At 41.1% G+C, this 15,146-nt stretch overlaps 1 protein-coding gene across 1 annotated transcript in view; it reads left to right on the top strand.

Moving 5' to 3' along the window:
- The window catches only part of RAMP1 (receptor activity modifying protein 1), an 86,948-nt gene extending 77,570 nt beyond the window's left edge, over positions 1 to 9,378 (top strand). The window contains exon 3 of the mRNA XM_058185557.1: positions 148 to 9,378. Coding sequence (XP_058041540.1) covers positions 148 to 403 — 256 coding nt within the window. The 3' untranslated portion in view covers positions 404 to 9,378. The remainder of the gene's footprint in view (positions 1 to 147) is intronic.
- Positions 9,379 to 15,146: the final 5,768 nt, after the last annotated feature.

Here is a 15,146-nt window from a genome sequence, read left to right as displayed (position 1 = left end):
CTTCACTTTAGAGAAATATCTATGATACTGTATTTTGACCCTAAAACAATAACTGCTGGTAATTTAGGCTTTGCCTCTGTGTAATATATGTAATGGCCTTTAATGATTGAGTGACATTTTTAACAAGTCTCCTTGTCTCTTTTGCAGCTGTTACAAGGAGCTTACCAATTGCACCATCCTGATAGCTGAGAAACTGGATTGTTACTGGCCAAACCAACTGGTGGATCAGTTCTTCATAACAATTCATAGTCACTACTTCAAAACCTGCCCTGTTTCAGGAAGGGCTGTAGGAGACCCCCCTAACATCATTTTATGTCCATTCATTGTTGTACCAATTTTTATCACCCTACTCATGATGGCATTGGTAGTGTGGCAAAGCAAATACAGTGAAGGCATTATTTAAACCCAAAGGTCCAAGATAACATTGGTGAAGATGAACCCCAAAGTTTTCAACCTCCAAGCTGTACTGAAGTCTGTTTTGATGTTTCTTTGGTAGAGTTCTGGATACCAGAACAAAGTATTTTTAGAGACGGTGTATAATAGAAAACCTTCTGCTACCTAGAGAAAAAAAACCTGTATGCATCTTCTTGAGTTAGCAAATATTTTGCTTAAGTCAAGAGAATGCATTGAGAAATTGCTGTCACTGTCTGAACTGGTATTAATAATATTACAGACCTGTTTGCAGTATTGCTGCTTCAATCTTCAAATTTAAGCTTCTCTTTCCTGGTTCTTTCAATATATTTTTATTGTCCTTGGCAATTACTTCTCTTTGGCTTATGCACTATTTTTTTAGATAAGGTACTGTATTTTTCAGAGTATAAGATGCATTGGAGTATAAGACGCATCAGAGTATAAGACGCACCTTAGTTTTTGGGGAGGAAAATAGGGAAAAAAATTCTGCCTACCAGGTATTCATCTGGCTAGCATCCATAGCTTGGTCAGCTTCATCACATTATTTAGTTTGCTGGTTTTGAGGTTGGGGCTGGTTGGGGCTAAAAAACGGCTTCTAAAGCACAGCTGATTGTCGGAGGGAGCAGCAATTAGAAAAGTAGGCAAAGCATGGGAGATCGCTTTGCTCACATTGGGGCTGAAAAACAGCTTCAAAAGCACAGCTGATCGTTGGAAGGAGTTCCAGTAACTAAAGCAGGTGAAGCGCAGAAGGGGTAAGAGAAGGCAGCAGCTGTTCCAGGTAGCCATTTTGGGTACTGTATGTTGAGCTTTCAGCCTCCAAATGCATCGTATTTTCAGGCAGCAATCGGTGGCAATGTGCTTTAGCGATCCTCGCAGCTTTTTTTCTTTGTAAATTTTTTAATGACAACCAAACATACAATCATTTTTTTCTGAATAGAGTATTGACTGGGTCAAAATTCATACAGCTTATTTTCCCCAAATTTAATTTCTATAATTCAATTTCTGCCATTATATTCCTTTTCTACTTTCTCTTTTTCATCTCTATTTTCTATTTAATATATAATCAATATTACTATCCACCTAACCTCCTAATTTTAATCTTCTTTCATTTCCTTCTTTTATTTCTCCCTTTTACATATATTTTTCAGTATTTCTTTATTCTATTGAAAACCTTTAATTTACATACAATCATTTTAATATTTCACACATTTCTAAATATCCATTGTTTTCTAAATATGGACAAGATTATAATATCTTACTTCCTTATTAATCATTTTACCGTTTTAACAATATATTTCTTCAATTTTATTTTCCACATCATCTTTTTTAAGTAAAAATATCTTATTCCATTTCCTTTTCATATAAGCTTCCATTTCATCTTCTAAATAAATCCCTTCTACATAAATCATTTTATATTTCCCTGAAGATATTTGCTCAATCGGGGATTATAACAGTGGATGTCAAAAAAGACTATAAAAGTAATAAGAAAAATAAAAAGAAGAAAAATATATTACCAAAATCATTTTTCAATTTGGTATCAGAACTTAATCTTCAAGATGTATGGAGAGAGACACACAGGACACATTTTATTCGCACCCACATCAATCCTGGTCCAGGATTGACATGGCCTGGATGACAGCAGAATTACAAAATGGGATAGATGAAATAGAAATAGGAGTTAATGATTGGGCAGACCATAACCCAATAACCATAAAATGGAAAGGACAGAAACAGTTTAAGAGATGGACAATGAATCAAAACATGTGTAAGGATAAAGAATATAGACAAATGCTAGAGAGTTGACACTATCTTTTATGATGAATAAAAAGGAAGATACTTCAACACAAAACCTATGGGACACTGTAAAAGTGTACATCCACGGATTGACGATAGCGTATAGAGCCAGGAAAAATAAGGAAAGGAAATACCAACAAGAAAAGTTACTAGAAGAACTTTAAAAAGTAGAATGCAAACTGCAGGAAGACCCTCAAAATAATAAAATAAAAGAAGAATGGGATATTATAAAACACAAAATTAACTTGACAACTCAAAAGGAAATAGCCCAGAAAATAAAGACGGTAAAACAAAACTATTTTGAATACATTAAAAAAACTGGTCGATGGTTAGCCTATAAATTAAAAAAGGAAAAAGATAAAAGAATGATACACCAACTACAAGACAAGAGTGGGATAGTACAATATAGAAGGGAAATAAAAAAGGAAATAATTCAAAAAATTTTCTCAAAGCTATATCTTAAGGAGGATATACCATAAGATAAAGTTAGGAAAAATATTTTTTGAAGCCCTAAATGAATTAATTACTAAATTTATATGGCAGGGGGAAAAGCCTAGAATTAGACTAAAACTTCTACAAGATACCAAAGACAAAGGGGGATTGGCACTTCCAGAATGGGAAATTTATTATCAAGCTTCTATCTATTTCTTAAAAGAGTTTTAGCAATAGAAGGACATGACCTGCAAGCGGGATGGCATGCATATCTATGGGACGAAAAACACAAAACACATAGCTTTTTAGAAGACACATACTAAGGAATGCACTGCTACAGATTTGGCTAAAAATAAAAAACCAGCACTATACAAAAATCCCATTTTGGATTTCCACAATGGAAGCACTGAAACACCCAAATTTAATTGACATAGATAAGATAATTATATAGAAGGATATATTAAAAGGAAAATGTTAAAAGAACAAAGGAAATTTGAAAACAAGATTTTGGCAGGGAAATTGATTGGTGGACATATACACAAATCCAGTCTAAATATAAGGAGGATATAAAACAATATGAAATACAAAATGATCAGCAAGAGCTGGATAAAATTATACAAGGGACAGAGGAAAAACGAATTAGCAAGATATATAAATATCTATTGAGATACAAGATGGAATACAAGGTCATTAAGGAAACAATGATTAAATGGGCAAAAAACTTCAGATTAACATAGAACTGGAGAGATGGGGAAAAATGTGGCAAAGAAATATAAAATTGATTATATCCACGGCATTCAAGATGTTTTACAGATGGCGCCTCCCTCCAGCAAGGCTTGCCAAGATGTTCCCGAACAGCTCCCCAACATGCTGGAAGTACAAAAAGGCTTATGGAACATATTACCATCTTTGGTGGATATGCCGGTCCGCAAAAAAGTATCGGGCCAAAATTAGGAAATGGTTGGAAGAGATAACCGACCAACTCATAGATTGGAAATGAGACATTTCTGTTGGGAATATTCACTAGAAAATACACTAAAGAAATAAAATATCTAATTCTACATATAGTAACGGCTGCAAGAATATCATATGCACAGAATTGGAAAAAAGATAATACACCAACTGAGGAAGAACTGATAAAGAAAATCTTAGACTGTGCCGAGATGGACAAATTAAGAAAGGAAATTAAAGAAAAGGAAGATACAGAATATTACGCAGTATGGAACAAATGGTACAACTGGTACAACTGGCTGGAGATTAGGAACAGTAAATACGAATGAATGGGGAAGTCACAAATGGAAAATGTTTGTAAGATAATGTATAGAATTAATATTATATGTGAAGGATTATATAGAGAAATAAGAAATAATGGGACAAGAAGGATACATATATCATAAGGAGATTTAGGGGAAAATATAAATAATAGAAGACTACCGTTACAAAACTGTTGTAAAAAGGGAATATATTTTTTGTGTTTGTCATATTGTGTTGTTTTACAAATAAAAAATTTAAAAATAAAAATTAAAAAAAATCATTTTATATTTCACAATCTTCCATTTCCATTTCATTTAAATTTCCTTTTCTAAATAAATCATTATATTCACAATTTTATCATCATTTCCAATCATCTTCCTCTCTAAGTAAACAATTTCAAATTATCATTTTACATTACCCTAAGTTCAATTTTTTTTAATTTTACTATTAATACAATTCATTCAGATCTATACATAATAATAATACAATTTATAATTTCAATTTCATTTAATTTTCCATCTCTTAACCTCTTTTAAATATATCATTTTGTATTTCACAACCAGTATTTTTCTACATTCTACCATTCATATTAAAGAATATATTTCCAATTATTCAAATATTACAATCACCAATATTAATCAGAATGCCATTATTACCATACTTATATTTCATATTCCTTTTAACCGTTTTCTCCTGGTCCATCTAGCGAAGCACGTCTTAAAATTCCCCTCCTTTTGTTCCATTCCCTCATTTTCTTCTTTTTTTATTATTATAGTTGTTATATCTTTTCCCCTGTTTCCTTCCTTTAGCTTTTAAATCCATTGCTCGCTTATTTTGTCCTGTATTCCCATCTGATCTATTTCCCTTTTCTCTTTTCTCCTTCTCTTTTTCCCCACTGTTAATCCCAGTGTAATCATTTAAATTTTTTTGTCTCTAATCTTTTCCCTTTTTCTTGTTTCTTTTGTTTCTCTCTACCTTCTCTACTTTTACCACTGTTAATCCCAGTGTAATCATTATAAATGTTTTTCTCTAATCTTTTCCTCTCTCCTTTCCTTCTCTTAATTTTCTTTTTTATTTGTTGTGCCCTCCTGATCTCTCTCTTTTTTTATTGTTACTCCTAATATAATCATTTAATTATTCATCAATATCTTCAGTGCTGTTTTCTTGTTTCTCATTGGTAGGCTGTTTCTCCAGTAGATTATATTCTGACAAAATTCTTGGTTTCTTTCTGTCCAAATCAAATGATACACGTACCATTATAAGCAGCTCAATTAATTCCTGCCACATTTTGAAGTTTTGCTTAGGTTTTAGTTCCAATTTAAAAATTTTTATTGTTTGTCACCTCTTTTCATTATCTGAGCTGAAAGAAAACAAATCCATTATCTGAGCTGAAAGAAAACAAATCCTCCTTAAAACTTCTCATGGCTCGTTGACCAAGGTCTCTATATTTTTTTTCCAGATTTCAAAATGTTCAGTGTAGTACTTTTTTTCCACCAGTAGATGTCTCTCTTCAATCCACAAAATTCAAATCAACAATTTAACAAAGTATCCAGATTATGTATTAAATCCACTTGTCTAATATTTCTCTAATTTCTTCTTTCTCTTCTTAGTTTTTATATATTCCAAATCCAAGTTTTACTCTCCAATTCAAATCCAGTTAAAACACAGGCTTGAAGGGCTCTCAAACAGAGCATTTGGAGGCTGAAAACACGACGTGCAGAGCCCAAAAACACAAGCCATTGTTCGTGGAAATCTCTGCAGCCAGGAAGAGGACGCATGGAAGCCAAAGGGTGGGGTCCGGTGGGTGGGTGGGGTTACATTCAAAGTGTAAGACGCACCCAAATTTTCAGCCTCTTTTAGGAGGGAAAAAAGTGTGTCTTATACTCCAAAAAATATGGTAATTTTGGGTGGGAAATGTTGGTGATGCATCAGCACCTGTGTACCATAGAAACAATGTCGATGATAAGATAATAAACGATTTCAATGTATTTTGTTGGTTAAAATCACTTAAAACCAATATATAGTTCATTACATTAATTTTTCTAGCTGAAAAATTAACATAGCAACAATATTTTTAGCAAATCCTAATTCATTCAAATATTATAATTATTTCTTAGGCATGTTAATGTTTTATCATATGTTTTGTTCACTATTTTATTTGGACATTAATTAGTGCAGACATTTATTCACAGGACAAATCATCAGATTATTGGCAAAATATTAAAGTTTGCAATATCTCCATTCTGAAGAAATGCTTTCTAATAAAAATTGTAATAAAATAAAATAAATAGTATAAATATTAAAACAAAAAATTAAGGTTTCTAAGAAAACCTATGGCACTAAGAAATTTAATAGTAAAGTAGTAAATTTATTAATAAAGAAATGCTTGGATTTCCTGTACAACTTTGATGGCAAAAGCTAATTTCTGATTAGTTTTAGTAAAATTCTCTACTCTTAGGACAAGAACATCTACATACTGGCTCACAGCTGTTGGCTATTCCATGTGTGCATGTGAGAGACTGTGAGCTAGAGACTGAAAATATGCTACAGGCTACAATTATAAATAATGTTGTTTGAACAATTAAACCCAATGAAAACATGTAAGTTTTGAATTGCTCTGGACTTGTTTTGGATATGATTTATTTTTCATGTTTTGCTCTTTAAAATCCTCCTCCCTAAGCATTGCATTAACTATGAGTTAGTTAAAAGAATGAACTACCTACTTTTCTCCATCAAATCCTGTTGTATTGTTTAAAATTCTACGAATTTAAATATAATTATGCAATTTAGTGATATTGTTTTTATGCCTGGTATCAATTGCTGGTGACAGCCTATGAAGTCTATGCAGTTTTCTTGGCAAGGTTTTTCAGAAGTGGTTTGCCCTTGCCTGCTGAGATATAGAGTGACTGGCCAAAGATGGCTTTGTCCCTAAGTGGGACTAAAATGCACAGTCTCCTGGTTTCTAGTCTGTTGCCGCAGCCACAACTCCAATGTTTCCCAACATTTCCAGCTTTATGGACCAGCGGGGTGGGGGGATGGTTCTGCATGAGCAGCCAGCACGCATGCGCACAGCTCCGTTTGTGCAAGCAGCCAGCAAGCACACATGTGTGCAGCTCCATTTGTGCATCCAATCTCCCATTGGATGTTATGGCAATACAAAGCATAATAACAAATGGAGCATTGTTATGGAACATCTAGCCTATAAGAGAAATAAAAGGAAAGGAAAATATAATTATACTACTTTGGACACATTATGTGAAGACCTTGATCTATGGAGAAGGCTCTAATGTTGAAAAGATGGAGGGAAAGAAAAGAAGATGGCTAGCAACAGAGTGGAGAGATCTAGTTAAGTGGCAATTGCTGTACTTTTGGAAGACCTAAAGAACCTGATTAAGGAAAGATTCTTCCTGAGAAGTTTGCAGTCCCAGAGTCATATGATCACCTTTTGTGATCTTCTGACAAGCAAAGTAAATGAGGAAGCCAGATTCACTTAGCAACCACTTAACTACAGTGATTCACTTAACAACTACTGCAAGAAAGGTTGTAAAATGGGACAAAACTGATCTAACAACTTTTGCTTAGCCACAGAAATGTTGGGTGCAATTATGATCATAAATTGAGAATCTGTACCGTAGATTTAAGACAGCAGTTTCTACAAATTCAAAAGATTGGTAAGTATGGGGAAATGTTCCTAAAGGAGAAAATACCAAAAGCACAATTGCTAACAATTCCAAGAAAAAAGGATAAATGGAAGACAGCAGAAAGGTTCATATTCTTAAGGACTGAGAAGAGAAAGAGTACTTATTCTCCATTATATCTATATGTAATGTAACTTTCAATCTTCCAAGGTAGAGCTGAACTTGGAAGCCAAAGATACACAAGCTAATACTTTTATTATAAGGTTATACTAACAGAAACTAACAAATATGAATGCACTTCTCCCCTCCCTTTATCTTCATGAGAACTAAGGAGGGTCTTGTCTGAGATGCTTTTTCAAATTATATTTTGCCCTGGATTCAGATTTCTTTTATCCGACCATTTTCTTGATTGTGGTTCTTCCTCCTGTTCCTCAAAGTTATTCCTTTTTCCCATTACAATAGCATATTATTCCTTTCAAAATATCAGGAAAAATGATTTACTGGATCTTTTGAGGGTAGATACTAACAGAAACATGGCAATAGGAGGCAGTAGGAGGTTCTCTTGGATTGAACCTCTCAATATCATTGAATACGCATGCGCGGAAATGGCGGCGATCTGAGAATTATGCAGGCGGTGGGTCGGCGTTTTTTCTAGCTGCGATGCCTCGGGGCGATTTTCAAGCTATCTGGGCCCGCCGCCCCGCAGAACATCTTTCCGGCAGCCGAAATGAGATCTTTGGGTCTTGTTAGATCCTCGGCTTCCGGGAACGGGGCTGGAGAGGCGGGCGAGCGGCGGACGGTTGCCGGCGGCCATTTTGGCTGGGCGCCCGCGGAAACGAGCCGGCTTGCGGTTCCGTGGCGAAGCGGTCGCTCGGACATCAGCGACCAGTTGGGGGTGCGATGTGCTGGCCAGCGGCGGTATCGTACAGCGGCAGTGATACCATCAGCGGCTTGGATACCAGTAGCGGCACTGATACCATCGGCGGCAACGGTAGATGGCGCCGGCCATTCTGGAGGGGCGCGGAGCGGCGCTCGTTAGGAATGGCCGGGCTGGATCGTGGTTTGCTGCTGCCGGCCGCACATGTCATCGGCGGCTGGATGTTCTGCCGCTCTATCCTTCAGTGGCATGGCTCAGCGGCATGGTTTCTACGATTCCACCCATCTGATGGTAGAGGGCAGCGTCCATTCCGGTGGGGTATGGAATGGTATGGATTGTCGCCTGGTACCATTGGTAACATCTGGGATAGTTTGGCTGTGTTATGGCCGCACTTATTATCAGCGGCTGGCGGCTGGATTGTTTGCCGGACTATTTTCAGCGGCACCAGAGACATTGGACACAGGTAGCTTGGACATTTTGGAATTTAGAATTTTAGCTGACTCTTATATATACCATCATTTGACATCTGCGGCTGAAAACTTTTTTCCTGTCCCCGGTATTTATTTATTTATGGCATCAATCTTGGACGACCTCGGACCTGATCATGGGCGGCACCAGCGGGCAAAAACTTTTGCTGTATCCATTATGGGCAGTGCTGAATGGTGGAATCCATCAGCCGAACTTCCATCTTATTTATTGCCCTTACCGGGCATTTGGCCCTGGTTTGTGACTGTCCTGACTTTGTCCGCAGGCTGCAATAACATCAAGTGGCTAGGGAACACCTTTTTTTCCCCACTGTTATTTAATCTTTTAGCATGAAATATTCGTCGGCTGACCTTCTCCGACTGCGAGGTTCCCCCGCCTCGCAGGAATGGCCCTCCGGGTTATCGAGGGCCTGCCTTAACGAGGGGTCTTGGGACCCGGAGAGGTGGCATGCGAGGAAGAAGAATCTGGGGTTTTTTAAATCGTTTTTTAAATAAGGGTTTTTTAAGGGGGGGAGGGATTTGACGGGTGGGGGTGAGAACCCGTCGGGGAGGCATCCAGCCCCTGTGCTAGTTCGCGACACTATTCCATCTTGTCTGAAGGCAGGGGGGGAGGACGTTCCAGGTTTAGAGGGATGTTCGATCTGTACGGTAAGTGGGAGAGGCAGATATGGCGGGGGGGAGGGGCCGTGCGAGTTGTGGGAGCACGCTCGATGTCTGAAAGTGATCGCGTGCTCGCCCTCAGTCCCTACCTGCCTCGGTGGCCATGATCCCCAGAGCGGGGACCTCCGGCTGATGTGATGTAATGCCCGGTCCATGGTTAATAAGGCTCCCCTGATTTGCGATCTTATTCAGGGGGAGTCCGCGGACCTTATGGGCATTACGGAAACCTGGTTGGGCCCAGAGGGGGGGGTCCCCCTTGTTGAGATGTGCCCTCCAGGTTTCCGAGGATTTCATCAGCCGAGGTCCAAGGCGGGGTGGGGGTGGCGGTTGTTATCAAGGAGGATCTAGAGCCGAGGAGGCCACTATTCCTCAGATTGCCGGTTGTGAATCCTCTATGTGCGGTGGGGCTATAGGAATCAGTTGGGCTTGGTGATCGCGTACCTGGCTCCTTGCTGCGTGACCACAGCCCTGCCTGAGCTGTTGGAGGTACTTGCTGCTGTGGCGGTTGAGACCCCCAGACTTATAGTCATGGGGGATTTCAACCTGCCATCAGCTGGCTTGTCATCGACGGCAGCTCGGGAGTTCTTGGCTTCCATGACGGCCTTGGACCTGATTCGAGTAAATGATGGCCCTACGCACACGGGGGGAGGCACACTGGATCTGCTTTATATCTCTGGACAGTGGTTAAATGATCTGGTATTAGATGACTTAGTAACAGAACCAATGTCATGGTCGGATCATTTTCTCCTTCGCCTAGACTTCCGAACCGCCATTCACCACCGCAGGGAGACGGAACCTATACGGTGGTTCCATCCCAGGCGCCTGATGGACCCCAAGAGGTTCCTGACGGAGCTTGGGCCATTCCCTGAGGAACTGGCCCACGGCACGACTGAGGAACTGGTCGTGGCCTGGGAACAGGCCGCGGCCGGGGCCTTGGACCGTGTCACGCCTTTGCGGCCTCTGACCTGGCGTAGATCTCGACCGGCCCCTTGGTTCTCCGAGGGGCTGAGGGAGATGAAACGCCGGAGAAGACGCCTGGAGAGCACCTGGAGGTCCAGTCGCTCCGAAACTGATCGGACACTAGTTAGGTCCTATTCTAGGACCTACCTAGTGGCAATGAGGGAAGCGAGGCGTTCCTACGCCTCCACCCTCATTGCGTCGGCAGATAACCACCCGGCCGCCCTGTTTCGGGTGACCCGCTCTCCTACATCAGGAGGTGCGGGATGACCCTTTGCAGGGACGAGCCGAGGAGTTTAGCGGTTATCTATACGATAAAATCGCTCAGCTGAGGGACGGTCTGGATCGAATTTGGGATGATCCAAGCAAGGGAGAGGAGGCACGTCTTGTTGAGTCCATTTGGGATGAGTTTGACCCTGTGGCTCCCGAGGACATGGACAGGTTGTTGGGGAGGCTTCACGGCACGACATGTTTACTGGACCCGTGCCCTTCCTGGCTGGTACTGGCCACTCAGGAGGTGACACGAGGCTGGCTCCAGAGGATTATCAACGCTTCTTTGTTGGAAGGGGTTTTCCCTGCCGCCTTGAAAGAGGCGGTGGTGAGACCCCTCCTTAAGAAGCCCTCCCTGGACCCAGCTATTTTGGGTAATTATCGTCCAGTCTCCAACCTTCGCTTTGTTGCGAAGGTTGTAGAGAGTGCCGTGGCGCGACAGCTACCCCAATACCTGGATGAAGACGTCTATCTAGACCCGTTCCAGTCCGGCTTCCGACCCAGATACAGCACGGAGACAGCTTTGGTCGCATTGGTGGATGATCTCTGGAGGGCTCGGGACAGGGTTTATTCCTCTACCCTGGTCCTATTAGACCTCTCAGCGGCGTTCGATACCATCGACCATGGTATCTTGCTGCGCCGGTTGGGGGGATTGGGAGTGGGAGGCACCGTATATCGGTGGTTCTCCTCCTATCTCTCCGACCGGTTGCAGACGGTGTTGACAGAGTGGCAGAGGTCGACCGCGAGGGGCCTCACTTGTGGGGTCCCTCAGGGGTCGATTCTCTCACCCCTTCTGTTCAACATCTACATGAAGCCGTTGGGTGAGATCATCAGTGGTTTCGGGGTGAGATACCAGCAGTACGCTGATGACACCCAGCTGTACTTTTCCACCCCGGACCACCCCAATGAAGTTGTTGAAGTGCTGTCCCGGTGCTTGGAAGCCGTACGGGTCTGGATGGGGAGAAACAGGCTCAAGCTTAATCCCTCCAAGACGGAGTGGCTGTGGATGCCGGCACCCCGATTCAGTCAGCTGCAGCCGCGGCTGGCTGTTGGAGGCGAGTTATTGGCCCCAAAGGATAGGGTGCGCAACTTAGGTGTCCTCCTGGACGATCGGCTGTCGTTTGAAGATCATTTGACGGCCGTCTCCAGGGGGGCCTTCCACCAGGTCCGCCTGGTTCGCCAGTTGCGCCCCTTCCTTGATCGGGATGCCTTATGCACGGTCACTCATGCGGTCGTTACCTCTCGCTTGGATTACTGTAATGCTCTCTACATGGGGCTCCCCTTGAAGTGCACTCGGAGGCTTCAGTTAGTCCAGAATGCAGCTGCGCGGGTTATAGAGGGAGCTACACGTAGCTCCCATGTAACACCGATCCTGCGCAGGCTGCACTGGCTGCCTGTGGCTTTCCGAGTGCGCTTTAAGGTGTTGGTTATGACCTTTAAAGCGCTCCATGGCTTAGGACCTGGGTACTTACGGGACCGCCTGCTGCTACCACACGCCTCCCACCGACCCGTACGCTCCCATAGAGAGGGACTTCTCAGGGTGCCGTCCGCCAAACAATGTCGGCTGGCGGCCCCCAGGGGAAGGGCCTTCTCTGTGGGGGCGCCCACACTCTGGAATGAGCTTCCCCCGGGTCTACGTCAAATACCTGACCTTCGGACATTTCGTCGCGAACTAAAAACACATCTCTTTATCCGCGCGGGGCTGGCTTAAATTAGTTTTAATGGGAAATTTTATTAATTTTTAAATGGGGTTTTTTAGTATGGAAATTTTTAATCTCAGGCTAATTTAAATAAATTTTTTAAATGGTATTTTAATCTGTATATTGTATTGTTTTATTTTGCCTGTACACCGCCCTGAGTCCTTCGGGAGAAGGGCGGTATAAAAATCAAATAAATAAATAAATAAATAAAATACAGAAATGGTGCAAATTTTTCTCTAAGGAAGAAGCGTTGCAAAAATGGCATTGCACAACATTTTCATATTTTCTCCAAGTATCCTTTCAACAACATTTCTGGTTTCAAGGTTATATTCCTGGTTCTGCATAGTCACAAAAAGATGGAGAATTCAGATCCAAAATACAAAAATGCCTTACTTTATAGCTATGCGGAATGCCAGCAAAATAATAATTACATCACTGAATTAACAAATTATTACATAAAAATATGTAACAATTGTGAATTATAATATGTAAATCACAGAGGTGACTGATTTTTGACAGGTTGTAAAAATCACGAGATTCCATAAATATCCAGTCTTGTGCATTGGTGCATGATGCTAAATTTATAATTTTGCAGATGTGACATTCTAATTATTTTTTAATGTCAATCTGTTCTTTCATATTCTCTTCGTATTTTCATTTTTTCATTGCCTCTGTTTTAGCATCTTGCCTGAGACAAAGGTATCACATTTACCACATAATGTTCCCATTAGTGCCAGGGTTCTTCTAACAAATTGTCAATGCAGTATGTGTGTGTGTGTGTGTGTGTGTGTGTAGGTGTGTGTATTTTAAATCTAGATTAGATCCACACACCCCAGTATGAAGAATACTGCTTTTCTTAACCCTCTGCTTTTGAAGGCAGGTTTCCAATTAGTATTTTAAAATATGTTTAATTAAAAATAAAAGTGCAGTACTATGGGTCATATAGACTCAGAGTGCTACAAAGATTGCATTTTCTTTCTAACCTTTACTTGTGTAGTCAAAAGATATATTCTATCTTTCTGTAAAGTATCTAATACACAATGCAGATCTCTTCAAAGAATAAAGGCTTCCTTTCATTTATTTCTAGAACAGGAATGGGGTCTTCATCTCTTTTCTCTCACAAAGGTTCCAATCAAGCTCTGACCCATTGCAATAATAATCTTTGTTGTGAAGTGGGAGCTTTTTCTCAATACTGGTACAGGGCCATGATACAGATCTTGGTTTTCAATTCTTTGTTGTGGCTTATTTATATCGAGATATGTCAATAACAGATCATGGCAGACAAATATCATTGCATTCTTTGACAAAGTGACTAAATTAGTAGACCAGCAAAATGCTTGGACAATACATTTGGACATCTGTAAGGCATTTGACAAAATAGACCACAACCTATTTGACAAGATATAAAAATGTGGGTTAGACAGCATCACCACCAGTTGGATTCATAACTGGTTGACCAACCACTTTCAACATATAGCCCTTAATGGAACTACTGTTACATCGAGGGAAGCATACAGTGGGGTACTCCAAAGTTCTACCTTAGGCCCAGTAGTCTTCAGCATCTTCATAAATGATTTAAATGAGGGGATAGGAAAACTCATCAAATTTTCAGATGATACCAAGCTTGGGGGAATAACCAACACTTCAAAGATAGGTTTAAGATCCAGAACAATTTTGACAGACTTGAACATTGGGTCCTTATTTAACAAAATGCAATTCAGTGGTGAGAAAAATAAGATATGCATATAAAACCAAACACATACATATAGAATAGTGGTATTTTGCTCAATAATAGTAACAGTGAGTGGGATCTAGGACTCCTAGTAGATAATCACTTAAATATGAGCCAGCAATAAGCTACAGATATCAAAAAATCCAACACAGGTTTAGACTGCATCAACAGAGGGATAATATTAAGACTACAAGAAGTGCTAGTGCTGCTTTATATTACCTTTGGTAAGACCACACTTGGAATAGTATGTCCAGTTTTGATCACTAAGATACAAAAAAGATGTTGAGACTCTAGAAAGTGCTGAGAAGAGCAACAAAGATGTTTAGGATATTGGATGATAAAACATGAATGATTGCAGGAACTGGGAATGTCTAATGCCATGATGGTGAACCTATGGCACATGTGCCACAGGTGGCACGCATAGCCAGATCAGTGGGCACGTGAGCTCAGCTCTGGCATGCATGTGTACACTGGCCTGCTGATTTTCGGGAGTTCTGGGCCCACCAGAAGTAGGGAAACAGGTGTTTCCTGCCTGGAGGGCCTGGGGGTGGGGTGGGGAAGGCCAGTTTTTTTCTCACACCTGTCTCTCAATGCCTCTCTAGGAGTCTGTAGAGATAAAAACGGCCTTCCCCACCTCCCCAGAGGTCCTCCAGAAGCCGAAAGTGGCCCATTTGACAACTTCGAGTGGGACCGGAAGGCCTGTGTTTTGCTGTCCCCAGTCTCCAGGAGTCTGGGGAGGGCGAAAATGGCCTCCACCCCCAGAGGTCCTCCAAATGCCAGAAACAGCCCATTTGACAACTTCCGGTGGGACCGGAAGTTGTCAAACAGATCGTTTTCGGCCTCCAGAAGACCTCCAGAGGGTGGGGAAGGCTGTTTTTGCCCTCCCCAGGCTCCTAGAGAGGCCCTGGAACCAGGTGAGAAAGAAAAACGGGCCTA

Source organism: Ahaetulla prasina, chromosome 1, assembly GCF_028640845.1.
Source record: "Ahaetulla prasina isolate Xishuangbanna chromosome 1, ASM2864084v1, whole genome shotgun sequence".
NCBI lineage: Eukaryota > Metazoa > Chordata > Lepidosauria > Squamata > Colubridae > Ahaetulla > Ahaetulla prasina.
Note: the sequence above shows the minus strand (reverse complement) of the source record. Positions and strands in the feature narration are given on the sequence as shown.